The following is a 26,441-nucleotide window of genomic DNA, read 5'->3' as shown; positions in this document are numbered from 1 at the left end:
GAGAGAGGCAGAGGAGGAGGGGAATGGAGAGAGGCAGGGGAAGATTATTGCAGGGGAATGGAGAGAGGCAGTAGAGGATTCCTGCAGGGGAATGGAGAGAGGTAGGGGAAGATTATTACAGGGGAATGGAGAGAGACTGGGGAACGTTATTGCAAGGTATGGAGAGAGGCAGGGGAAGGTTACTGCAGGGAATGAATGGAGAGAGACAGGGTAAGGTTATTGCATTGGAATAGAAAGAGGCAAGGGAATATTACTGCAGTGAATGGAGAGAGGCAGGGGAAGGTTATTGCCGGGGAATTGAGAGAGGCAGCGGAATATTACTGCAGGGAAAGGAGAGAGGCAGGAAGGTTATTGCTGGGGGATGGAGAGAGGCAGGGGAAGGTTATTGCAGGGAAAGGAGGGAGGCAGGGGAAGGTTATTGCAGGGGATGGAGAGAAGCTGGGAAGATTACTGCAGGGGGATGGAGAGAGGCAGGGAAGGTTATTGCAGGGGATGGAGAGAGGCAGGGGAAGGTTATTGCAGGGGATGGAGAGAGGCAGGGGAAGGTTATTGCAGGGGATGGAGAGAGGCAGGGGAAGGTTATTGCAGGGGATGGAGAGAGGCGGGGAAGATTACTGCAGGGGAATGGAGAGAGGCAGAGGAAGGTTATTGCAGGGAATGGAGAGAGGCAGAGCCGGCCGTAGGCATAGGCAAACTAGGCAAATGCCTATGGCATTTGACATGCCTACGGGCACAAGCAGCGGCTGCTGATTAAAATGATATGCAGCATGCCTATATTCTGTGTGTGACTGCAGCTGTATCTGTATACAAAATGCTAAGTTACAGTGTATTCCTGGAAACCACTGTAACGTAGCATTTCGTATGCAGATACAACCACAGTCGCACCCAGTATATAGGCATGCTGCATATCATTTTAATCAGCAGAAGCTGCTTCTGCATCCTTGCCACAAAGTAATGCAAATAAGATGTATTATCGTCAAAAAAGGCGCCCAACGTTAGCAGAGCTGCCAGCTGACTCATGCCAGGCATCTCCTGCTGCATGGCGTATTGAGGCAAGATGTATGAGGACACATCTGTATCCAAGCAGAGGCAGAGGTCACAGTGTTAGCAGCCATGTGAGTGCTGTGTGCAGGTGGGTTGGTTGTGCAGTAGTGTTTGGCATATGTGGAAGGGGCATTATGTGTATAAGGGCATTAATAAAGGTTGGCATAATGTGTAAGGCGCATTATGTTTACAAGTACATTAATAATGTGTGTCATATGTGTAGGGGCATTACTGTGTGGTATTATGTGTCTAAATGCATTACTAATGTGTGGCATTATGTATATAGGGTGCTCTACTGTGTGGTGTAATGTATAGAAAGGGCACTACTTTGTGGTCTAATGTGATTAAAGAGCAATATGGTGTGGTAATGTGAATAGGGAGCAATTCAGTGTGATGTAATGTGAATAAGGGGCACTACTGTGAGGAATAACGTATATAAGGTAAACTGGTACTACTGTGTGATGTAACATGAATAAGGGACACTATCGCATGATAAAATGTGAATAAAGTTGCACTACTGTGTGGGGTAATTTGAATTGGGGGTACTATTGTGTGGCCATGCCCCTTCCCAGCAAGAACACGTCCCGTTTTGAGCTATGCGCCTAATGTTCTGCACTGTTCTTATTTAAAATATAGTGGTTAGAGCACAAAAATGAAGATTGCTATGGGTGAGGAGTGATTGTGCTGGGAAAGGGGTGCGGGGTCAGAGACGGAACTAGCGGCAGTGCTAGGGGGCACCAGCCAAAATCTTGCCTAGGGCATCATATTGGTTAGGGCCGGCTCTGGAGAGAGGCAGGGGAAGATTACTGCAGGGAATGAAGGTGGTCATTCCGAGTTGTTCGCTCGCTAGCTACTTTTAGCAGCAGTGCAAATGCAAAGCCGCCGCGCTCTGGGAGTGTATCTTAGCATAGCAGAATTGCTAACGAAAGATTAGCAATTCTGCTATTAAGTATTTCCTTGCAGTTTCTGAGTAGCTCCAGACCTACTCCTAGACTGCGATCACCTCAGTCCGTTTAGTTCCTGGTTTGACGTCACAAACACGCCCAGCGTCCGGCCAGCCACTCCTGCGTTTTTTCTAGCCACTCCTGCATTTTCTGCTGGCACGCCTGCAGTTTTTAGCACACTCCCGGAAAACGCTCAGTTTCCACCCAGAAACACCCACTTCCTGTCAATCATTCTCCGATCAACAGAGAGACTGAAAAGCTTTGTTCGCCAGTGAGTAAAATAATAATAATAATAATAATAATTTTATTTATATAGCGCTCTTTCTCCAATAGGACTTAAGGCGCTTAGCATACATAGCATAATATAGTACAGAAAATAATGAAGTACATTTTCATAAAATACAGAAGTCATGAAGATACTAAAAGGGACATTATGGAAATGCTTGAGTAAACAGGAAAGTCTTGAGTCTACTTTTGAAGGATTCTATAGTTGGGGCCTCTCGCACTGTGCGGGGAAGTGAGTTCCATAGAGTCGGAGCCGCATGACTAAAAGCTCGACCCCCAGATGAATTACGGGAGATTCTAGGTACTGCTAAAAGTCCTTCATCTACAGATCGCAGTAATCGAGTGGGGCAGTATGGTGTCAGAAGCTGCTTCAGGTACCTTGGGCCCTGGTCATGTAATGCTTTGAAACGCAGTAAGCCAATCTTGAAGATGATTCGCCATCTTACAGGCAGCCAGTGAAGGGAGTAGAGTATGGGTGTTATGTAGCTAGAACAGGGCTGGTTCGGTAACAGCCTGGCAGCTGTGTTTTGCACCAGCTGTAAGCGGTGCAATTCTTTTGCTGGGAGACTAAGGTAGAGGGCATTACAGTAGTCTATTCGAGGTGATACAAATGCATGTATGACTTTTGGCAGATCTTCTGAGGGAATTAAGTGCTTGATTCTGGCTATGTTCCTCAGGTGAAAGAATGAGGATTTGATTGTGGCTGATATCTGATGTTTAAGTGTCAAGCCACCATCCAGGACAACGCCAAGATTCCACACACGATCACTGGTCTGCAATTCTGAATCCCCGAGTGTAAGTCCAGTTGGTTGGCTATGCTGCAGTCTTGTCCTTTGATGTTGCGGTCGTATCATAAGGACCTCTGTTTTATCCGGGTTCAGACGCAGTCAACAGGCGCTCATCCACCCCTGTAGCTCAGCTAGACAGCCATTTAGGGTTGCTATTGGGTTATCAGTAGTAGTTTTGTGTAAAATTGCTTAGCGCGTGCGCCCTGCGGTGCATACGCATGCGCAGAATTGCCGGATTTTAGCCTATTAGCAATTCTGCTAAAAATAGCAGCGAGCGAACAACTTGGAATGATCACCGAAGAGAGGTAGGGGAAGATTACTGCACTGAATGAAGAAACAACATACCTTCTTATTCCATGGTATTAATGCAATTAATGTAATAGTGCATATTAATTTTTTTGTAATTGAAGGTTATTGTAATAAAGGATCAAACACAAGTTATTTGTTTTGTATTTGCATTCTTTTCTTGGCAATATGTCTAACCCAGGTGCAATTATGAAATCTTGGCTGGATGCTCCAAATTCCACATAAGGCCCATAGGGGGAGAGGAGAATAAAGTAAAAAAGAGCAAGTAAGTGATTACTTTTGCAAAACCATGTTACACAGGAGGAGGGCAGATGTAAAATGTGCAGAGAGATTTAGATTTAAGAGGGCGTGTTTACATCTAAATTACAGTGTAAAAATAAAGCTGTCCAGCATTTGTGGGCTACATGCAGAAGCAGACAATATTTATCCTGCATGCAAATACAATAAATGTATTTACACCCCTTGCATTGCAACATGGGGCCTAATTCAGAGCTGATCGTAGACGTGCAAAAAAGTGCACATCTACAATCAAAATCTCTGACATGCGGGGCGGACCAGACCTGTGCTGGGTGTCCTCCTGCATGCCAGAGATTTTGATCGTAGGTGTGCGTTTTTTCACACATCTACGATCAGGTCTGAATTAGGCCCAACCCCCACAGAGGTGCGAAAGCATCACACAGAGGCGATGCTTTCCCAACTGGCGAGTAGCTCACTGCCTACGCAGCCTGCGGAGGCAGGCGGCTTCCTGCCATGTTTTTGGTTGCAGTGGCTGCGTGTGACATCACACAGCTGCCGCGACCCGCCCCAGCAACGGTCCAACCACACCTGCTTTGTCCGGACCGTGCCACTTAAATGGAGCGTCACCGCCCACAAAACACGGTGTCGACACCCCGTTCCCACCCCCCTCCAGGTCTTAAACTGCGTTCTGCAGAGAAGGCAGTTTAGGACCTTGCACATGCGCCTACCACATGTGCAGATGGAAATAAAATTGCTACCTAGCAATTTTTGTTCATCAGTGACGAGGTCTGAATTAGACCCAAGGTTTGTTCCAGATACAAAGTTGCTTGCTCTTTTTTGCAACACTTATAAATCAAAATAAGGCCCTTAACCCCTTCAGTGGTGACTTTTTGGAATTTGGTCACACCTCCCAGGGCAGGTTTTTAATTTTTTTACCTGCACGTTGCCAGGGGTTTCATGCGCGTTGCCAGTGGTTTCACGCAATGTGTCATGCTTTCTGACAGGGGTTTTATGCTCGGGATCCATGCTCGTTGCCACGGGGAATGCATGTTGCCTTAGGGAATGCTCGTTGCGTAGGGGTAGCTAGGGATGGCCATTGACCATCGATGATTCAAAATCATCGACGGTCTATGACGATGTCTAATACTTTTACCATCGATGGGGGAGAACCAGATGGATTCCTGCCATCGATGATTCAATGCTACCGATTTTTTTGTAGCTCCGCCCTCTGACAGCCACAAAGTCACGCCCCCTGGTTCATATTTGTTCTATAAAGCAAGTATGACCATCGATGGGTAAAACCATCGATGTATCCATTCCAGATAGTTTTACACCATCAAGGTTATCCATCGACGGTGACCATCGATGGATAACCCACCAATGGCCATCCCCCGGGTAGCATTTGCTGGCGGTCACTAGCCTGCCAGCACTGAAATTCTCTACCCCCCTCCTACCTTGTACTCCGCTCGGCTGGCGGAGTTTTGAGGAATGAAGCGATCGCGTCATGACGTCACGACACAATCGCGTCATTCTTCAAAGTCCACCGGCCGAGCGGAGTGCAAGGAGGATGGAGGGGGAGCAGTGGCATGCCCCGGAAAATTTCTGGGGTAGCCAGTCTGCACAGCGTAGCTGGCCCCGGAAATTTTCTGGGCATACCACTGAAGGGGTTAAGAGTCTATGTACTAAAGCTTGGAGAGATAAAGTGGACGGAGCTAGAGTATCAGCCAATCAGCTCCTAAATGCCACGTTACAGACTGTGTTTGAAAAATAACAGCTAGGAGCTGGTTGGTTGGTGCTCTTAGTCTTTTTTTCATGCATCTCCAGAGTACAGTAAGTCTGATTTTTTGTAAAATTATACATTTTAGGAAAAATCTTCAGAATTTGCTCTGGCACCCCGGGAGCACCCCCCTCCCCCTAAGGATTGGTAGTTTCCAATTAGCTTAATTAGTGTGTAAATACTCATCTTCCGAAGCGGAGTCTTCTTCATCCAGCATCGGGATCCAGTCTCCAGCAGCATGGTGAGTATGTAGTGTGTGTGGAACATCTGTGAGTGTTTATGAGTGTGTGTAAGTGACCTACAGTGTGTGAGTGAGCCTCCTGTGTCTGTGTGTGTAACCCCCCCTTAGGAGCCGGCAACTGGTAGAACTACATTTCCCAGCAGCTTTTGCTGTTAGAGACCTGATTAGGTCACCTGGTTGCAGTAGGTGGGCCCATATTTTTGGGCAACATGATGCTAAGCACCTCATTTTTACTCTACTGTATATTAAATTGCAGATTTTATTATAATTGTTATGATTAGCAGTGTTTAGTACCTATAGTGTGCACCTGCATTTTCTCTTTTTTTCTGTGTATCATTAATACACTGTAATGGAGAAAACTAATACAGTGTACAGTAGTTTTAAAAAACAACAACAAGACTTTCAGGCTGCTCCTTCTGGGAGGTGGCAGCCAGTACAGAAAAGCGGTAAGCGGGGCTTAACACAAGGGGCAGTGAGGGGATGTGATACAGCAAAAGGGAGTTGTGCAGGGGCATTGCTACGAGATCACATCATCGTGGCCACACCTCCCCCCTGCTATGCAATGCCAAGATGACCAGCATTGTACAGTGGGGGCGTGGCTACGATGACGCAATTCAGTGCAAATCACGTAGTCACCTGCCAGGTGAGCTAATTTCACCTGGCTCCGGTAGACTTGCCCACTCTTCCAGGAGCCTCCCAACAGTTCCAGGAGTGGAGGCAAGTATTATGTTGAGGTTGAAAAAAATATCTCTAGAAACCAGCACCCCACACACAAAAGTTGCACCAAATAGGAGTGCTAAGTACATATAATGTTCATACTAAAAAATGAAGGAACCAGCACATCACTAAATCACTTTTATCTCCAAATAATCAGGTGCAATCCGGGGTAAAGTGCATATCATAAAGTGCAATAGTCATGAGGAGGGGATTTTGTCATGTTACCGGCGGTTGGGATCCTGATAGTCAGCATATCGACGCCAGGATCCCAACCGCCAGTGTGCCGATGGGGGGCCCAGAACTATTACTACTCATGGGTGTCCATGACACCAATAGAGTGGGAATAGAACCTGTGTCGAGCGCAGCGAGCAGAGCTCACAAGGGGCTTCATTGTGCATGACCTCCTGCTAGCATCTTGGCAACCAGGATCCTGGTAGCAGCCTGACAGCCGTTTCGGTATTTACACATCCACCTTCATCATGATCATACCACAAAGTACCCAGATCCTCCCAAAATACCTGTACTGCAATCAAGCAAACTAAACTCTCCTGTGCCAGTGTCCATATCATGGCGTCAGTGAAACCGGAAGTGACACAGCGCCATGGCAATGTCCCGGAGTTGTAACTAGTCATCAGCTGCCACCAATGAAACACCGGAAGTAGAAGGTAGAAATGACACAACCATTACCCTAGTAACTTGCACAAGTCAGGAAACATACATGATATGTAGGTTTCATTAACAGTTTACACATTATAAAGTACTGTTACTTTGGAACAAATACTAATTTGTATGACTATGGTAATATACTGTACAACGTGGGAATAGAACCTGTGGAGAGCACAGTGAGCCACCGAGCACACAAGGGACTTTGTAGCGCCCTCTCGTCCGCAACCCCCCCCCCCCGGCAACCTAAACCTCAGGACCCCGGCGTCGTACAGTAGGATCCCAAACACCGGTCACCCATAACCAACCTGTCTCATAATCAGTCTCAATAGTCTATGAACAGGGTACATCACTTACAGAGCTAAGGGGGTAATTCAGAGTTGATCGCAGCAGCAAATTTGTTAGCAGTTTGGCAAAACCAAGTACACTGCGGGGGGGGGGGCAGATATAACATGTGCAGAGAGAGTTAGATTTGGGTGGGTTATTTTGTTTCTGTGCAGGGTAAATATACTGGCTGCTTTGTTTTTACACTGCAATTTGGATTTCAGGCCCTCATTCCGAGTTGTTCGCTCGTTGCCGAGTTTCGCTATATTGCGATTAGTCGCTTACTGCGCATGCGCAAGGTTCGCAGAGCGCATGCGGGTAGTTATTTTACTCAAAAGTTAGGTATTTTACTCACGGCATAACGAGGATTTTTCATCGTTCTGGTGATCGGAGTGTGATTGACAGGAAGTGGGTGTTTCTGGGCGGAAACTGGCCGTTTTATGGGTGTCTGCGGAAAAACGCTGCCATTTCTGGGAAAAACGCGGGAGTGGCTGGAGAAACGGGGGAGTGTCTGGGCGAACGCTGGGTGTGTTTGTGACGTCAAACCAGGAATGAAACTGACTGAACTGATCGCAGTGGCAGAGTAAGTCCCGAGCTACTCAGAAACTGCAAAGAAATTTCTATTCGCAATTATGCGAATCTTTCGTTCGCAATTCTGCTATGCTAAGATACACTCCCAGAGGGCGGCGGCTTAGCGTGTGCAATGCTGCTAAAAGCAGCTAGCGAGCGAACAACTCGGAATGAGGGCCTCAGTTTGAACACACCCCACCCAAATCTAACTCTCTCTATACATGTTATGTCTGCCCCCCCCTGCAGTGCACCTGGTTTTGCCCAACTGCTAACAAATTTGGTGCTGCGATCAACTCTGAATTACCCCCTAAGACCCATAGGTTTCCTAGAACCCAATTTAAATATCAGGTATACTGCAATAAATTTGTTACCAAAATACATGAAAATCCCACACAAATGGTAAGTTATTTAAAGCATTTTTTACCCACATACTGCAAACCACATTTGCTTAATATTAAATACACCAGGTACTTTTTTTTTATCAAAATAACCATTTGATGCCAAACTTTTCTCCAGTATGGAAACTTGTAAATGAGGCTGACTGTTTTCGTAAAAGGGCAACTCACAAATTTTTTGGCGACCTGCCCACATTCCAAGCGCAGCTATTAGTCTTTGTCCTCACAAGTAACTAGGAGACCACATGTCCCTATTGTAGGAGTGATGGAAGTAGAACAGACCTTTTCTACAAGCTCTCCCAGTTTTTATCTATCCTTAAATACCGATAAGGCGCCACAGGACAGTGAATATGGCATCACGTCAGCCAATGAACAAAAGATTTTAAAACATTGGTTCAAATAAAATAGATGCGCTGGTGAGAAGCAGCGGTGTCTGTATAAATACCAATAGAAAACAAAACTACTAATTTACATAAGTTCAAGATTAATTTAAGTTTGAAAAAAACTTTTTTATATCACGTAAGTTATATATTACAGTATATACAGTATATAATGATGTTGAAATTTCACCATTCCCCCTGATGCTCAACATGGTTTTATCAAGGTTCTTGAGGTTCATAATTATAACTATTACATTTTATTTATAAAGGCGCCCCCAGTGGTTCGCAGCGCCGTACATACGGAACACAGAACAACACAGGGTACACAGAACCTAACATTACAGTAACTGACTAATACCCCTTTTCCACTAGCTCTTAGAAACACGGGTAAATGTGCGGGGGCACGCATTTACCTGTGTTTTGCCCTAGTGGAAAAGTGATCCGGGAATCCTACCCGGGTAGCTAGCCGGGTTGAACATGTGTTCAACCCGGCTAGCTGTCTAGTGTGAACGGGTGCCACGTCGAGGCGACACGGCTCCCGTTCACAGTGTATAGGGAGGGCAGCCCGCCGCCCCTGCCGCGTCAGTAGTAGTGCTGTTCAAAAGGGGCTGTAGCACGGGTTGCAGCCGTGTCAGGCGACACGGCTGCGACTTGTGCTTTAGTGGAAAAGGGGTAAAACTAAAACAGAGCACAGGTAACAATTAGCTCCAAAGTTCTCAGTACACACTACAGCTGAGATGTAAGGAAGCTCAGGAGTAATCGGCGTACTGCTAGGGGCGGGCAGCCATTTGAACAGATGAACAATTACGAGCTAGAGGAGATGCGGGTATAGGGGGTAATTCCAAGTTGATCGCAGCAGGAAATTTTTTAGCAGTTGGGCCAAACCATGTGCACTGCAGGGGAGGCAGATATAACATGTGCAGAGAGAGTTAGATTTAGGTGTGTTATTTTGTTTCTGTGCAGGGTAAATACTGGCTGCTTTATTTTTACTCTGCAATTTAGATTGCAGATTGAACTCACTACACCCAAATCTATCTCTCTCTGCGCATGTTATATCTGCCCCCCCTGCAGTGCACATGGGGGGTAATTCCAAGTTGATCGCAGCAGGATTTTTGTTAGCAATTGGGCAAAACCATGTGCACTGCAGGGGAGGCAGATATAACATGTGCAGAGAGAGATAGATTTGGGTGTGGTGTGTTCAATCTGCAATCTAAATTGCAGTGTAAAAATAAAGCAGCCAGTATTTACCCTGCACAGAAACAAAATAACCTACCCAAATCTAACTCTTTCTGCACATGTTATATCTGCCTCCCCTGCAGTGCACATGGTTTTGCCCAATTGCTAAAAAAAATCCTGCTGCGATCAACTTGGAATTACCCCCATGGTTTTGCCCAACTGCTAAAAAATTTCCTGCTGCGATCAACTTGGAATTACCCCCCATAGACAGTTGTTGAGTAGGAGAGAGCTGTAATTGAAGTGTGAGAGAAGAGGGCTGTGAGAACAGGAGGGAAGAGGGTCCTGCTCCAAGGAGCACCTTCCAACTTGGGGGAATAATGACTGCCACCAGAGCTCGTGCTGAAAGACAGTGGAAGTTTGTAAAATGTCATGTTTAGGGGGTGCTGCAGCTGTAGGTCAAATTACTTCTCATCACCTAACCTGCTCTGGCTATCTTTTTAATGTTGTTCTGATGTTGACATCTTTTTTCATCAGGTTATGTTTTTGGGCTCCAAAAGACTCACCCAATCTAAGACGGTTCTGTCAAAGGCATGCTTGGAAGCAGGGGAGAGCCATGCAGACTAATGTTTTCACCCTTCCACCTATATCATATCCATTCTCAATCAAAAAAAGTTTGTGAGTTATCACTCATATTCTCTGACAAATGGCCAGAAAAACACAAATTCTGCTAGGGTATGTAAACTTATGAGCACAACTGTATATATCCATATATATTTATGGAACTCCCGTTCCTTAATATTATCCACCCGGGAGCCTTCCTCCATGTATATAGAAGGGGATGGGTTCTAAAGCTGGGGTAGCATATCCCCTCCTAGCTGTGAGAGAACCAGGGCACCCAAGACGGGAGGGCCTCCCCCGCCGTCCACCAGCAGCTCCTTCCCTGGTCACAGGCAGCAGGGGGAGAAGAGAAGACACAAGGCTGCCGGGGCAGGAGGGATCCACGCTGCTGGGGGAGGAGTGCAGCTGTGCATGCGGCTTCCTCCCCCCTCCTCTCAGGCAGCACGGCTGGGGACTTAGTCAAGCAATCTCCAGCCTCCGCTGCCAGCAGCATCTCTCCTGGCAGCAGCGAAGGCTGGAGGTTGCTTGACTCAGTCCCTGACCGTGCTGCCTGAGAGGAGGGGGGAGGAAGCCGCATGCACAGCCGCACTCCTCCCCCGGGAGCGTGGATCCCCCTTGCCCTGACAACCTGAAGAGCGGTGCAGAGCTCCGGCCGGTAGGCCCCTTAAGACGGGGGGGCCTGGGGTACTGACCCCTGGGCACCCCCCTTAATCCGGCTCTGCCAGGCGGCACTCCTTGGCTCTTGCAAAAAGTAGAAATAAGCTGTATTAAGAAAACATGTGATCAGAAATAAACAAGTATAGTGCAGTCTACCAACAATTCAACGCCCTTCTGGTGTTTTTCTCAAGATGCTACGCTGTAAAATTAAAATGCACAAATAGTTTGCTTAATACAGCTTATTTCTACTTTTTGCAAAAGCCAAGGGGTGCCGCCTGGTTCTTTTACAGCTAGGAGGGGACATGCTACCCCAGCTTTATAACCCATTCCCATATATACAGTATATATGTGTATATATATATATATGTATGTATATAATTTTTTACTTACATTTCACCAGACGAATGAAAAATAACTAATTTGCAGATACTGATGTGCATCTGCGTGGAGAGCCTGTTAGACCCCTGACTCTACCAGTACTCACAGGACACTGTCCAGTACTTAATTTGGTATTGATTTTAGCACTAAACGCATCCAATCAATTGTTTTCATAAAGAATCACCACCTATGAGACATATAGTATTAGCACAAATTAATATGCTTGTCTCTGATAGATTTTCAGAATGAAATCCATTTTAAATTATTCATGTGCAATAATGTCTGTCAATGTTTAAAGAAAATCTATGTGTTTAGGTGAGTGCACAGAACAGTGTGCAGCCGAAGTATGTTGTACGGTATATATAAGGCGGTATATGTATGTCAGCGATCTTTAAACAGTTTTTGTAGAGTTCATAGTTTTAATTATGAACAAATGGAACGTATAATTAATAGTATATTGCTTTTTGGTGGTATATGGGGAGATGTAACCTACCAACTTCTACCTATCATGTTATATAATGTACTTGATACATGCTAATGGGAAAGCTGTCTAGTTGTACAGCCAGCTTCTCCACTCATTAAAAGTGTTTACCCCGCTGTCATATAGTGAACACTAGTTACTCCAAAAGTGTTCAGTGAACCCTGAACAGTCCTAATCTAGTTATTACCAAGAAATACAGACCAGCCAATGGTTCCACTGTTACTCCATTAGTAAAATAGAATCCACCACAAGTAACACAGCAACAGATTACATCATTGAACAAAGTAATATCTGAAATAACTGAAGTGTTAATTCATTTCAGGCCGTATAAAAAAGATGTTTAAGTAGGAAGATATCAATATTGGCATAAGAAGGAAAAGTGCTAATGTCAGTACACTTGTGGAAGGATACTGGTAAGCATACAACTCCCTAGTAGCTGGAAACTGTGGCTGGGCAGTATAGGTTTAGCTTTTTGGACTTAATTAACATTTTAAAATAACTGACACGTTATGCTTTGCCATTTGCTCTTTTTGTCCTATAGATATGTCCTCATGAAGCTTAGCTGCAGTCACACCAAGCAGCCCCTCTTGGCACGCCAGGTCGTGTAATAATCTTCTAGCACTGAGCATATTTTTTGCTTCTTTTTTGCCGAAAATACATCTTAGTCGTAAGACAATGTGACTAGGATGCACAAGGAGGCTGATTAATATCATATATGACACTTGTATATCTATGTGCGACTGAGTCTCTGAATCTGTATATGAAGTGCTACAATGTAGCAGCTGCAGCTTTTTTCCAGTATTAAGGTGTGTACACACGGTGAGATCCATGCTATGGCCAATTTTGACTATGCGCTTTTCCCTTGAACTCCACAGCCCAGAGCACCGATTTTGACTATCTGTACTTTCAATTTTGTCTATGTACGATTTTGACTCAGTGCCAATTTTGACTATACTTTGTACTAGATAATACACTAGATAGTCAAGACTGACTTGCCTGCACAGTCTGTCTAGCCTTACGATACCGTCCCTGCGGGAGTGTGCATCGGGATCGCAAACTGCCTAACACCTTGAGATATGCACTAACTTTCCTTAAGATTTTGACTATAGTTAGAATCTTACAAATTTATCTAACCGTGTGTACACACCTTAAGTTCTGTTCTGCTCCATGTACAGACTCAAAGACACCAAATATACAAGTGTTACATATTAAATTAATCAGCGCAGTCTCTTTGTGCGTCCTATTCGCAATGTGACTAAGACGTACATTCAGCAAAAAAGATGCCCAACGTTAGTAGAGTTTCACGGGATCTGGCGGCTCATTCACACCAGGCATCTCTCACTGCATGGCGTATTGAGACTGGATGTATGAGTACACATCTGTATGTCAGCATCTTTCACCAAATGTCTAATGGATTTCACATGTTTATTTCACTGCTTGTTATGGCAGTGGAAAACGCCATCATACCGCCTAACAAAACTTTAATCACGCTAATGCATTTCACCTTCAATTTTTATTTACATTTTGGGATTTAGGGGTGCATGTACTAAACAATGATTCAAGTGGAGAAGTGAGCCAGTGGAGAAGTTGCCCATGGCCCATGGCAACCAATCAGCATTGACGTAACATTTATAATTTGCATACTATAATCGTATACAGAGCAGCTGATTGGTTGCCATGGGCAATTTCTCCACTGGCTCACTTCTCCACTTTTATCACTGCTTAGTACATGTACCCATTAGTTCAAAATAACAACATTTTAGTACATCTACAGTACTACCCAGTTAATAGTATCAGCAGACTTTTGTGTTTAGCCATTCCAGCACTAACATTAAATCACTGCCATTTACAGAAAAATAAGATATGTCTTTACTTTACACACAGTATTGCCATTCTATGCCAGTGTGACATCTCCCAGCTAACCCCCCCCCCCACATAATATTGTTAAATTTCATAATTAATTAATTCTTATTACTCCAAAAGTTGCTAATGCAGCATTTTAAATGAATGTTGATCACATATATTCATATACCACCCAACCATACTTGCCTACCTCTTATTTCTCCTCTACGGGAGAAGAATGGAGAGGAAACACACCAGGTCTCTTCAGGGGGCGGGGTCAGACTGTCACTTCATCAGGCCTGGCCCCAAGACGGGGAAATGCCCATGATTCGTGGGTCTGAGGAGCGGGGCTAAATGGCATAATTCATGTCTTTTAGCCCCACCCCCTTTAGACCAGCACTGCTTGTTTTTAATGCTTTAATTCTCATCCTTCCTGCTTCACTAGGAAGTGGGCAGGATGCGGGAGAGCTACATACCTTTCCGGGGCTGCGGAGGACTACCTTAAAAATTGGGTGTCTCCCACAGCTTCCGGGAGGGTAGGCAAGTATGCTCCCAACGTGACCCATTCCAGGAGGAACAAAAATGCTCTGTTCGTGGACTTCCCTCTTAATTTATGATTGGCATCACCTGTATTGAAACACCTTTCATAACCTACAGTAGTTATCAAATAACACAAGTGACGGCAGTTATAAATTAAGTGGGAAGTCCAGGAACAGAGCGCTCTTGGATTGGGTCATGTTGGGAGGTACTGAGGCTGCTCTGGCTTCACAGTGGACAAACCACTTAAATACTACATTTTAAACGGCATTAAAATTCACTATGTACTGAACACACAGCATACAGCTGTCCAATCAGTGATGCATGTACGGAAAGGAACAGACAATGAATGTATGGAGGTTTGCCCTCAATGAATGCACCTGAGTATCTAATAGCTTGTAAATAGAAGGGATGGCTAGAGCTTGGAGTCAGAGTTTACACCTAGAGCTGGACTTCATCTCATCAGTTAAGATGGTGCAAAACTGAACACAGGAGCTGGAGTGGATGTGACATCGGAAAGGAGCAGTGCTCCGGAACTGAAGCTCAGCTTCTGTTGCGGCACTTCTCTCTGCTAGCTTCCCATTTTAAAATGAAAACTAAATTAGACTTTTATATCCAATTAACACTAGGCGACTCTATCAAATATACTACTACATTTAATTAAAATGGACACTATAATTCAAAAAATATTGAGTGTCCTGACAGTTATTAATAAATAGTATAAAATGTAATGCAATACAGACACCTCCACATCTATGGCTATCCAAATTAAGCTTTAAATGGGAATAATGTTCCAGTAGTGGCTCAAGTAGTAAGCTAAGTCATAGGTGCACAACCTCATATAGGATAGCAGCCACGCCAATGAATTAGGTACTGCTAGAGAGGTCAATACACAATCAGTAAATCAGAAGTGGATAGAAAATGTGTCTGACAGTCGTCATCATGAGTGCACCAGACCAATACCTATGAGATAAGCCTACTAAGATGCGTCTCATTAGATGCATCTACTGTACATCTACTTGTGTCGTAATTATACAAACAGGCTCTTACTGTACTCTTTATGGCCCTACTGTCCCATCTGGGTTGGGTATGCGTGACCGGCGGTCAGGAGACTTCTACACCAACCTAGATATTTTGTATCTAGACATTTTGATGCCCTGTGCCAGAAAGAGAATTGGTGCCACCCCCCATATTTACAATAGGGACAGTGCGCGCCTTCATTGGGAGACAAAAATACAGGGAGGGGCATGACTTCATGGGGAAGGGGCGTGGCCACAGAATAGTACCTATTCACATTACACCGCACAGGAGTGCCCGTTAGTCACATTACACCACACACTACTGTCCGTTATCCCCCCCCCCCCCCCCTCTCTTTGCTTCACTCTCTCTAAATTTAGAATAACTTTACCTGGCCATTACTAACCCCCAAAGCCCCCGTCCCTATGCCTCTCTTTTAGTTATATATAACATAACCTTTCTTAATAATCTCCACTCCCCCCCCCCCCCCCCCACAAGGATGTCATGATTCACTGATTATATAGTTTTAATATTGATAACATTGTACAGCGGTACAGCATTCACCACCCAATCTCTGTGACTGAGGACAGGGGTGGGGGTACACTGTCACTGGGTGCTGCACCTGCACTGGTCCCTCACTGCTGCTGCCTGGCCCTGTACTCAGTGTGTAGGCTCTCCGGACGTCAGTGGCATCAGACTCAGTGCTCACTTAGCTGCTGGCCTGCCTGAGCTCACTCTCCCGAGTCCGGACTCTCCAGTCATGCTGCCTGCCCAAATGCCATGGGCTCCTCGGTGCAGGTCACTGTGGGAATGAGTTGGGAGAGCCGGTTCTCCGCCCACAGGGCATATGTGCTGCATGCTGAGCACCATCCGCACCACCCTAGTTATAGTCCTGGCACCAAACTAGCAACAAGTAAACAATCAGCAGAACTGTTGTGATTGAAAAAAAGCTCACATTTTGGTTCAGCCTGAGAAACAAGCTCATTCCGAAACACAGGCAAACCAGCAAGGAGACCTTGAAATTGAATTAGGCGATCCATCTATCATACAAGATAGCATCACCAGCACCATATTCACTAGGAAGAGTGACAAGATGGAACAAAACATTTATCTTACAACAGTACCACATCCGAGCCAGAATCACGGAAGGAGATGGAAAGTCTAACTGATGAAATGCTGGAATCTCTCCACCAGCTCCAGACCTAGCAACTAACAACTAAGGCCCTCATTCCGAGTTGTTCGCTCGGTAAAAATCTTCGCATCACAGCGATTTTCCGCTTAATGCGCATGCGCAATGTCCGCACTGCGACTGCGCCAAGTAAATTTGCTATGCACTTAGTAATTTTACTCACGGCTTTTTCATCGTTCTGGCGATTGTAATGTGATTGACAGGAAATGGGTGTTACTGGGCGGAAACAGGCCGTTTTATGAGCGTGTGGGAAAAAACGCTACCGTTTCCGGAAAAAACGCAGGAGTGGCCGGAGAAACGGAGGAGTGTCTGGGCGAACGCTGGGTGTGTTTGTGACGTCAAACCAGGAACGACAAGCACTGAACTGATCGCAGATGCCGAGTAAGTCTGAAGCTACTCAGAAACTGCTACGAGGTGTGTAATCGCAATATTGCGATTACTTCATTCGCAATTTTAAGATGCTAAGATTCACTCCCAGTAGGCGGCGGCTTAGCGTGAGCAACTCTGCTAAAATCGCCTTGCGAGCGAACAACTCGGAATGACCTCCACAACAGATGGGACTCTTACAATAATTACAGTAGTTGTGGATTGTGGATGTAAGAACAAAATGTATTTATATTCTTATTGTGGCAATTTCAGTACTGTAGATATTCTGATCAACTGTTAAAGCGTTAAATAAAACGGGTTCATGCCGGAGGACACAATACCGCCACTGGCATCCCGATCTTTAAAATCCCGACTGGGCGAGGTATGTTCTCCCCTACCCCCTAACCGATATTCCGACTGCTGGGTTACCGACAGTCTTAATCTTAACCGCATCCAAATAAAACATACAGAAGACAGGAAACTAGAAAGTTATTGTTGGGGTGGGATGTATCAAGCATTGTAATTTGAATAAGATACACCCCATCACTTACCGCATACATGGTTGCATTTATTAACCCTGTACGCATAGAGATTTGGGATTATTTAGGCAAAGAAAAGCTTTTCCGATAAGAGCTCTCCTTTGCGATGAAAGGAATTCCAAAGGACAGCTCTTATCGGATTCCTCCTGGGGACTTATGTGGAGAGAAGCCCATACAGAATATAGATGGGGTTGCCTATCGAGTACAAGCTTCAGAAAGTTTTGCTTTACGGAAGCTGATACTTATAGGGAATGTGGTCATATATAACAGACTATTGTATATTATGTATTGATAGTGCAAAAAGAATATAGCTCAAAATAAATATAAAATATAATGCATAAAGGTATAGGGGATATTACATCAAGCAGGGAAGATTTTTAAGGAGAGAGGTATAGTTACCAACATAGCATCAATATACAAGGAATGCTGAAGAATATTGTAAGTCGAGAAAAGTCTGTCAGAGGGACATTTAATGCCAGCAATTTACCCCTAGCGCCACACATAAACAGTGATGTCATATGGCAGATATAATGTGACACGACCAGTGTCAGAGTACTTACCACACTAGAACTTGGGTATGCATTTTATTTAAATATGTACAACCTACATCACAGTTTGTGACAACATGGTTGGCGTAGTGGTTAGTATCACTGCCTCACAGAGCTGAAGTCATGAGTTCAGTTCCTGAAAAAGGCACTCTCTCTATGGAGTCTGTATGCTTTCTGTGTTTGTATGGGTTTCCTCCCACATCCCAACAAGGGATACAGTTAATTGCCGCCAGTCGGAATCCCGACTACTGACAATATCGACAGCCGGCTTACAGGGGCTATTCCGTGACACCCATAGAGTGGGAATAGAACCTGTGGCGCGTGCAGCGAGCCGCCCAGCCCACAAGGGGACTCTTTGCGCTCGCCCCACTGCCGGCATACTGACGGCCAGGATCCCTTTGTCGGTATACTGATGGCTGGCATCCCAGACGTCGGTAATTTATACTGAATCCCCCAACAATATACCAGTGGGTAAACTGGCATCTTACAAATACAATTACCCTGCTGTGTGTCCATGTGATAAAGTGCTATGTAATATGTGTGCATTATATACATTAAGTGACTGCTAATAAATGCTAATGAAGGCCCTTGGCAAAGCAATGCATCACTGGGAACCCTACCCACCCATACAAGTGAATAAAAAACAAACAAACAAACGTCTCTCCACATGCTTCCATAAGTGTATGGCTGTCAGCACTCTGATTGCTGGATAGCTCCAACCATCCACCAATCAGCAAGCTGACAGTCATTTGCTGTCTGGCTGCAGCCTGGGAGGAAGGTAGAAAAGGATGCCCATCTGCTCTGATTGGGTGTCATTCACAATCAGAGCAGCCAGGCAACATTTTCTACCTTCCTCCCAAGAAGGTCCGGAAGCACCAGCTCGGGAGACAAATGCCCTCTGGATCAGCCCAATCATGCTCGAAGGCCCCGTAGAATTGTGGTGCCCTGGCCACCTGCCCAGTGTGCCCTCTACATTTAGATGGCCCTGACTATGGGGGTCATTCAGAGTTGATCGTAGCTGTGCTAAATTTAGCACAGTTACGATCAGGCACTCAGACATCCGGGGGGATGCCCAGCACAGGGCTAGTCCGCCCCGCATGTCAGTGCCGCTCCCCCCCCCAAGAAGTGCAAAAGCACTTTTGCATTTCAGGAGTACCTCCTGCGGCTGGCTGGAAGAACCTCTTCACTGCCCAGGTCACAGCAGCTGCATGTGACGTCACGCAGTCACCGCGGCTCGCTCCCCTTATGGTCCGGCCACGCCTGCGTTGGCCGGACGCGCCGCCGTCCAGCCCCCTCCCGCCCAGCGACCATCTCTGCCTGTCAATCAGGCAGAGGCAATCGCTAGGCAACGACGACCTTTGGCCATCTGGCATGCACCGGCGCACTGCGGCGCTGGCAAATGCGCAGTTCTGACCCGATCGCACCGCTGCGAACAAATGCAGCATGGGATCGGGTCGGAATGACCCCCTATACCTCTATGGGGATGGCAAAATTTGTAAATACATCAATAATGGCGTTACTTTTCTTTTACATGGGATGTAGCAATCAGTGACGTGCCTCCTGAACCATTTAGCTCACCACACATCCCTGCTAGCAATGCTGGAAAGGCTTCACTGGATCCCTCACCAACATCAGCAGCTCAAGTGCATTGTGTGAATAGGATATAATCCCGTCCTCCTCCGCTGCAGCAATACACTGATGGCAAAAGGAATAACTATATCACCGGAGAGGATGTTTTGTGCCATGTTCTTCAACATTGAAATGGTGGTGGCACAACAATGTCTATTGCTGCAATAAGCAGCGATACAGAATGTTAGTTACTGCGAATTTATGGCTGGAAATTATAACTACATCTGGCCACTGGATCCCAAAGAACCATGTGTGTGGCCGAACTGAGCAATGATGCTGCCAATGACATGGGCCAATCAGGAAAATCAAGCCTTGCGTTGCCATCTAAACAGAATAAATAAAATGTACCTGTAGAAAGAACCTAGATGTTGCTATGGACTGTGGAAACTCGTAACAGAAGTAAGCTTCTTGGATCCTGTTTCAAACACATTTACAGATATGTTCTCACAGCGGGTGTAGTATGGTATGCCGGCGGCCGGGCTCCCGGCGACCAGCATACCGGCGCCAGGAGCCCGACCGACGGCATACCGACAGCGTGGCGAGCGCAAATGAGCCCCTTGCGGGCTCGCTGCGCTCACCATGCTGCGGGCATGGTGGCTCGCTACGCGCACCACACTATTTATTCTCCCTCCAGGGGGGTCGTGGACCCCCACAAGGGAGAAAATCTGTCGGTATGCCGGCTGTCTGGATTCCGGCACCGGTATACTGTGCGCTGGGATCCCGACAGTCGGCATACTGAAGACCACCCCTCACAGCTACATCCAGCCTCAGTATGCCATGAAGCGGGAAATGCCTGGCGTGAGTGAGCCGCCAGGTCCCGTGCAAATGTCGGGCATCTTTTTTTTTTTTGTCAAAAAATCATCTTATTCACATCATGTCTAGGGTTCACAGGGAGACTATGCTGAGTAATGTGATATGTAATATTTGTATATTGTGTGTGACAGTGTCTGTATACGGGGCAGGAACAGAACTTGTGTTGGAAAAAAGCTGCGGCTGCTACATTGTAGCACTGCGCTTACAGATTCAGAGACTCAGTCGCACACAGATATACGAATAAGAGACATTTTCGGCAAGAAAAAGACTAAACAGACGCCCGGTGCTATAATATTCTCACTCGGCCTGGCGTGCCAAGAGGGGATGTTTGGCGTGAGTGCAGCAAAGATATCTGTACATCACTGCTGCAGTTGCACCAAACTGGCCCTCTCAGCGCGCCATGTCCAGCGAGACTCTGCTAACATTGAGCGTCTTTTTTGCATCTTGCTTGCCAAATAAACAAGTGTTTAATATCAAATTAATCAGCACAGTCTCCTGCTGCGTCCTAGCCACATTGCGTTGCGCCTAAAAGACGCCCGACATCAGCAGAGTTGCACGGGATCTGGAAGCTTACTCGCGCCTAGCATCTCGCTATGCATGGTGCACTGAACTAGATGTACAGGATGAGGACACAAGCAGAAAGAGAAGGTCTGATGTCCAGCCACTATCCGGTTTAGTAGATACTCACCGGCCAGTGCCTTTGTAACAGTTATTTCCTCGTAACTTTGCTGGCAGGAAGATTTAGAATTTCAGGGTCTATGACACTTTTGTATTATAGGGGGGATGTCTCAGACCTTCTAAAGAGCGGAGAAGTGAACCGGTGGAGAAGTTGCCCATAGCAACCAATCAGTTACTACTGTACCTACTATTACTGTATATAGAGTGTGCTTGATAAGTGCTATCTAGCCACTGATTGGATGATATGGGCAACTTCTCCACTGACTCTCTTCTCCACTCTTTAGAAGGCTGAATACATTCCCCAGCATCAGCATGCCACCAAATTGCTGGCTGCAAAGTTGTCCAATAATAACCCTTTTCCACTAGCTCTAAAAACACGGGTAAATGCGCGGGGGGGCGCATTTACCCGTGTTTTTTTCTAGTGGAAACGGCCCCCCCTGCAAATTCCCGGATCAAGTGATCCGGGAATCCTACCCGGGTAGCTTGCCGGATTGAACACGTGTTCAACCCGGAAAGGGCGGCGCTGGGAGATCATGTGATCTCCCAGCGCCGCCCCTGCCACGTCAGCAGCAGCATCACCAACCCGGCAATATGTCGGGTTGGTGGTCTCAGTGTATAAGAGGGCTCTGGCACAGGTCGCAGCCGTGTCAGGCTCCCGGCTGCGACCCGTGCTAGCAAGTCGAAAAGGGGTATAACCTACCAACACCACAAGGAATGATCCATACAAGTATCAACCATGGGGTTGAAAACATTTATGGGAAAGGGGGCTTACTATAAAAGTATTAATATGAGTAGATGTCTATAAACTAAAATCCCTTTTTTGGCAAATCTATAGAGATAATTCCTACAAAATAACTAAGAATCGGACACATATAAAAAAAAAAATCCACTTACAGCCAATGAAATCCACTTACAGCCAATGAAAGCATGTAACACTTCACAGAGATGTGCTTACGCATAAATAAAATTGAACAACATTTATATGATAGCATGTCTTTAAACCCCTATGCCATGCATAATAAAGCAGGTATTGAAGGGGAGGGTGATTTACTGTTTGTTACTGAACATGTGATTTGCTCTAAGGCCAGTTCATTACCTTCTAGACGTATTAAAATATATTGCACATTGTTCTGAGGCCTGAGATAATCTTCTCCTGCAGATCGTAGGATAAATGCTAGGCCAGTCTTTGAGAGAGGCGCTCAATAAAAATGCAGATACCGTGGTCTGCTCTTGAGCTGGAAGGGCTTTGACTATTTGAGGATGAAGAAATTGGAATAGTATATCTTAAGTGACAAACAGTAATTTTAGCGTCCTGGACGCTCCAACCAAAGGGAATATTGCGTGCTCGCCTTTTTCCTCCTCTAGGGATAAAAGCCTCTATGGCAGAGGATTTACCAAAAATATCCTTAATACTGTACGTAACAAACTGCCGAGTGAAATACAAAATCCTAAAATACAGTAATTACAAATAATAATATTCATTTCCAGACACAATACACTGCTTGTGCCTATAACAGCTCAGTAAGGGGTGGTGGTTCCAGTTGGTGTCCTTTGTGAAACGAAGTACAGCAGATTCTAACTGGCTTTGGCACTTATATATGGATGTGCAGAGACACATTCATGGGATATATGCATTATGTGATGATAACAGACATTTATAACCCAGAATATAAGAGCCGGGGCAGCCTTAAGTGACATCAGCAGATCAAGCTCTAGCGTCAACCTACTTATAAAGATAAACTTCCGCATCACTGGTTTCCTAATTTCCAGGCCACTGAGTAACCACTGTACCAAAAGCTTCTCAAAAGACGAAACATATATTGTACATACACAATAAGGCGCCCACTGCTGCATTTCCATCTACACTCTTCGTTTTTCCTTAAATAATAATTCTTAGCAAATATGAACATTAACATGGACAGATTGTTGTATTATATGTATATATCAAATTGTAGAAATCTTTTTTTTTATTATTTAATAGAGGCATGACACTAAGGCATTGTCACACACTGAAAACTGCATCTGTGTTATGTCAATCCTTTCACTGCTGTCTGTATCTGCTGCATACACTTAAGACCCTTCTATAGAATTAGCGGCTATCACAATATATACACAGGCTAAATGAAGGACACAGCTTATACAGCATACACATCAGAAACAAAGTATTTGGACAAAATGACACGATTAAAGGACACAGTGTTATCACATACAAATCCATGCAATAAAAATACAGTCGCCTGCTTAGCATCAGGTTTGTAGTTAGCAAATGTCCCTTTACATTTTGGTAATTACATGTAACCTAACAGGCACATAAAAAAACACTAATTAGAGATTAGGGCAGAATTGTTATTTAACCCACAAGTCACGCCAATGCCTACAAATACTGTATTTCATGGACACTTAGGGGAAAATGTCACAAGTAGCATCTACCTCTTCTATAGTAGGGGTGGAATTGAATCTCAATTGTGTATATATATATATATATATATATATATAAAAAAATAAATGTACATATATATATATATATATATGTGTGTGTGTGTATATATATATATATATATATATACTGTATACCACCTCTGCTGTTATCCCACCCAACCCCCAATGGCCTGCCTCTGACTGCATTACGTTACCAAGAAAATGTCATAATTGATTAGTCAGCAGAGTGAAAGGAAGCGGATTCTGTAAGGTCACAAGCTAACAAGTATTTATGCCTACAGCTTTTATTCTCAGGCCATACCAAAAATGAATTCTACATATGTTCTATCCACACAAGACGATGTTACCACCGGTAGCCCAGGTGTTGCACCATTAATTCTCAACTTCTCCACAGCAGTGGAATGCATACTTACAGGCATTCGTTACAGCAAAACTGTTAGCCGTTTCTATGTTGTCTACATGAGGAATCAAATTAAAAAGTGCTTCAGATTCGTTGGGGCTGGTGTTATGGAGAAAAATTGCTAATCGAAAAGCAGTATATTCCTGATCGGTGTTTCGAATGAAAAGCCCACCTATAAAAAAAACACACACACACACAAATAAAATGTATTTCTGTTTTTCAACACAGACATGCAGACAGTTAAGCAGCTCTTTGTATGCAGGTGTAATAAAGTTTGACAGCATACTGCTCCGTTAATTAAAGCACCGATAGCTGACATGTGCTTTGAGTGCTTTGGATCACATTTCACATTGCTACGACTCGCAGCTTTTATCCAGGACTCGTGCTTGTACATCATTCAGCAATATCATTTCATTTGCTCATCTTACACCGCTATATATTACCGGCTACATGCCATGAATTAGAATGTGCGTTAGTTACTGCATTGTGGTATTTGATTGTCTTCCCCTCGTCTATGGTCACTGGTGACATTTGAAAGAATATACGCTCAATCCAGTTAAATTCACACCGATATAAATGGATTTACTATGTGGCAAATGTTCACCTTGTTAATGTAGATAATTAATGCATCATCAAGGGAGTTAAATGAACTACTGTCCCCAGTGTGAATGAACAGAAGCTGCCTCGTATTGCACATAGAGCACAAAAGTCAGCCTGCTTTCAGAATCTCATTAAACCCCCCCCCCCTCCTTTTTTTTAAACTACAGTGCGATAAATTATGCAGCCCTGAGCTGCAACAAAGATTATTGGATGCAACCCCCCCCCACACACACACACACACACACACACACACACACACCTTATTAAACAACAGCTAAAATAGTAGTTTCCAAAATCATGAAAGATGAAGTAAGGGATGCAGTGCAGACAACACAACTTTCCAACTACTGTAGCTATAATGTGGAGACATTGCACAGGAACAGGACAGCTCAACTACTGCAGAATCCACAGATCATGCATATAAACCATCCCTATAACACAGGAGCGGGCAGGCCCAGGGTGGCACTGGTGGGGTGGGGAGGGGGGGGGGGGGGGGGGTCGGTGGTGGTGGGGGGGATGTCATTTTATGCATAGGAACAAAACACAATAGTAGATCACCTGCTGTAGCTATTCCTAGGATGACTGCTGCAGAAGCTCTTACTGCTCAGCTGTCAATCACAGGAGACCTGAACTACAGTAAAGCACGGGAGTCACTGCTGTAAGACTGTCTATCAAAGAGGTTCTGCAGCAGCTCTTCTGTGCAGTATAACTGTAAGGGGGTTCAATGCCTAGTTTGAGGTCTATGATTAAGTTATTTCCAATAAGGCACCTGCAGCTCCCTCCCCCCATACTACAGATCTAAGTTTAACCATTAGCATCCTGGTGCAAAGTGCCCCCCATCCCAGTCACAGGCAGCCTCTCACCTATTTGCACGCTGCTAGGAAAGGCCCCCATCGCAATGCTCCACAATCCAGAGAATAAAACCACAATCTCCTGCCCAATAATCCGCATTTTCTCTCTTTCTCTCTCTCTCTCTCTAGATGCTGCTGGAAAGCATCGAGGCTGAAGCCACAACCAGAGAAAGGAAGCCAGGCGCTGCCAGTCTAGCAATCCATCCTGGGCATGAGGTTTCCCGCAGTCTCCATAGCCCCGGGAGAGCTGGTGTCCGGCTGGAGAGGTTTGCACATGCAAAGATGGTGGAGTTGGTGGTGGAGGGAGGTCTAGTGGCTGCACTGAGAGATGAGACATGCGCTATCCCACTCTCCCCCCATCTCACACAATGCAACCCTCTCTCTCCCTGCAGCCTCCCTGCCTCACTGCAATTGCATGAATGGGATGCTGGCAGTATAGGAGATGACTGTTGTGTCACCCCCACCCCTGGAGCAGGCAGACAGGTCTGCTCTGCTTTCCCTATAGCAGCAGTAGAGACAGAGCCACTGCAGCAAAAGCCTCTCCCTGCTTCACCACTAGCTCTACAGGGGGGGTGAGCCAGCCTGGCTAGGGGGGAGTAAGGGGTTAGACAAGGTCAAGGGCTCTGTCTTCCCACACTATGCACCCAAGTCTCCTGTCTCCCTATCCAAATGCAGGGGGGATCTGGATGGGTGCACCATCACTACAGTATGTCCGGGCACTCATTCAGCTGCTCACACATGTCAGTAGGACTGGAGAGGGGATGCACAGGCTGGGGGGACACGTCCTGGATGTGTCTGGCAGGTAGTTTTTTTTTTTTCTTTCTGCATTTTGCCTGTCTCTTAACCCCTGCGTTGCCAAAAGGCAGTGTGAAGTACAGTAGGCTTGTGTGTGATTATTTTTCAAGTAGTAGTAACTAGAATAACTGTGGTGCCATTATGTGTAATGCAAAGATGTCATGTCATGAAAGGAACACTGTATATTGATTGCATTCATGTAAAGTGGGTGCCATTT

General features: G+C 45.3%; 1 protein-coding gene across 7 annotated transcripts in view; it reads right to left on the bottom strand.

Moving 5' to 3' along the window:
* Nucleotides 1-25,965, bottom strand: part of GRIA4 (glutamate ionotropic receptor AMPA type subunit 4) — a 520,238-nt gene extending 494,273 nt beyond the window's left edge. For 5 of the 7 annotated variants that reach the window (XM_063951550.1, XM_063951549.1, XM_063951551.1 and 2 more), the window contains exons 1-2: nt 25,442-25,965; nt 23,992-24,150 (exon numbers count right to left, since the gene is read on the bottom strand). In XM_063951550.1, coding sequence (XP_063807620.1) covers nt 23,992-24,150; nt 25,442-25,766 — 484 coding nt within the window. In that variant the 5' untranslated portion in view covers nt 25,767-25,965. The remainder of the gene's footprint in view (nt 1-23,991; nt 24,151-25,441) is intronic. The other 2 variants (XM_063951555.1, XM_063951556.1) reach the window with 2 other exon arrangements.
* Nucleotides 25,966-26,441: the final 476 nt, after the last annotated feature.

This window comes from Pseudophryne corroboree, chromosome 2 (assembly GCF_028390025.1).
Source record: "Pseudophryne corroboree isolate aPseCor3 chromosome 2, aPseCor3.hap2, whole genome shotgun sequence".
Classification (NCBI taxonomy): domain Eukaryota; kingdom Metazoa; phylum Chordata; class Amphibia; order Anura; family Myobatrachidae; genus Pseudophryne; species Pseudophryne corroboree.
Note: the sequence above shows the minus strand (reverse complement) of the source record. Positions and strands in the feature narration are given on the sequence as shown.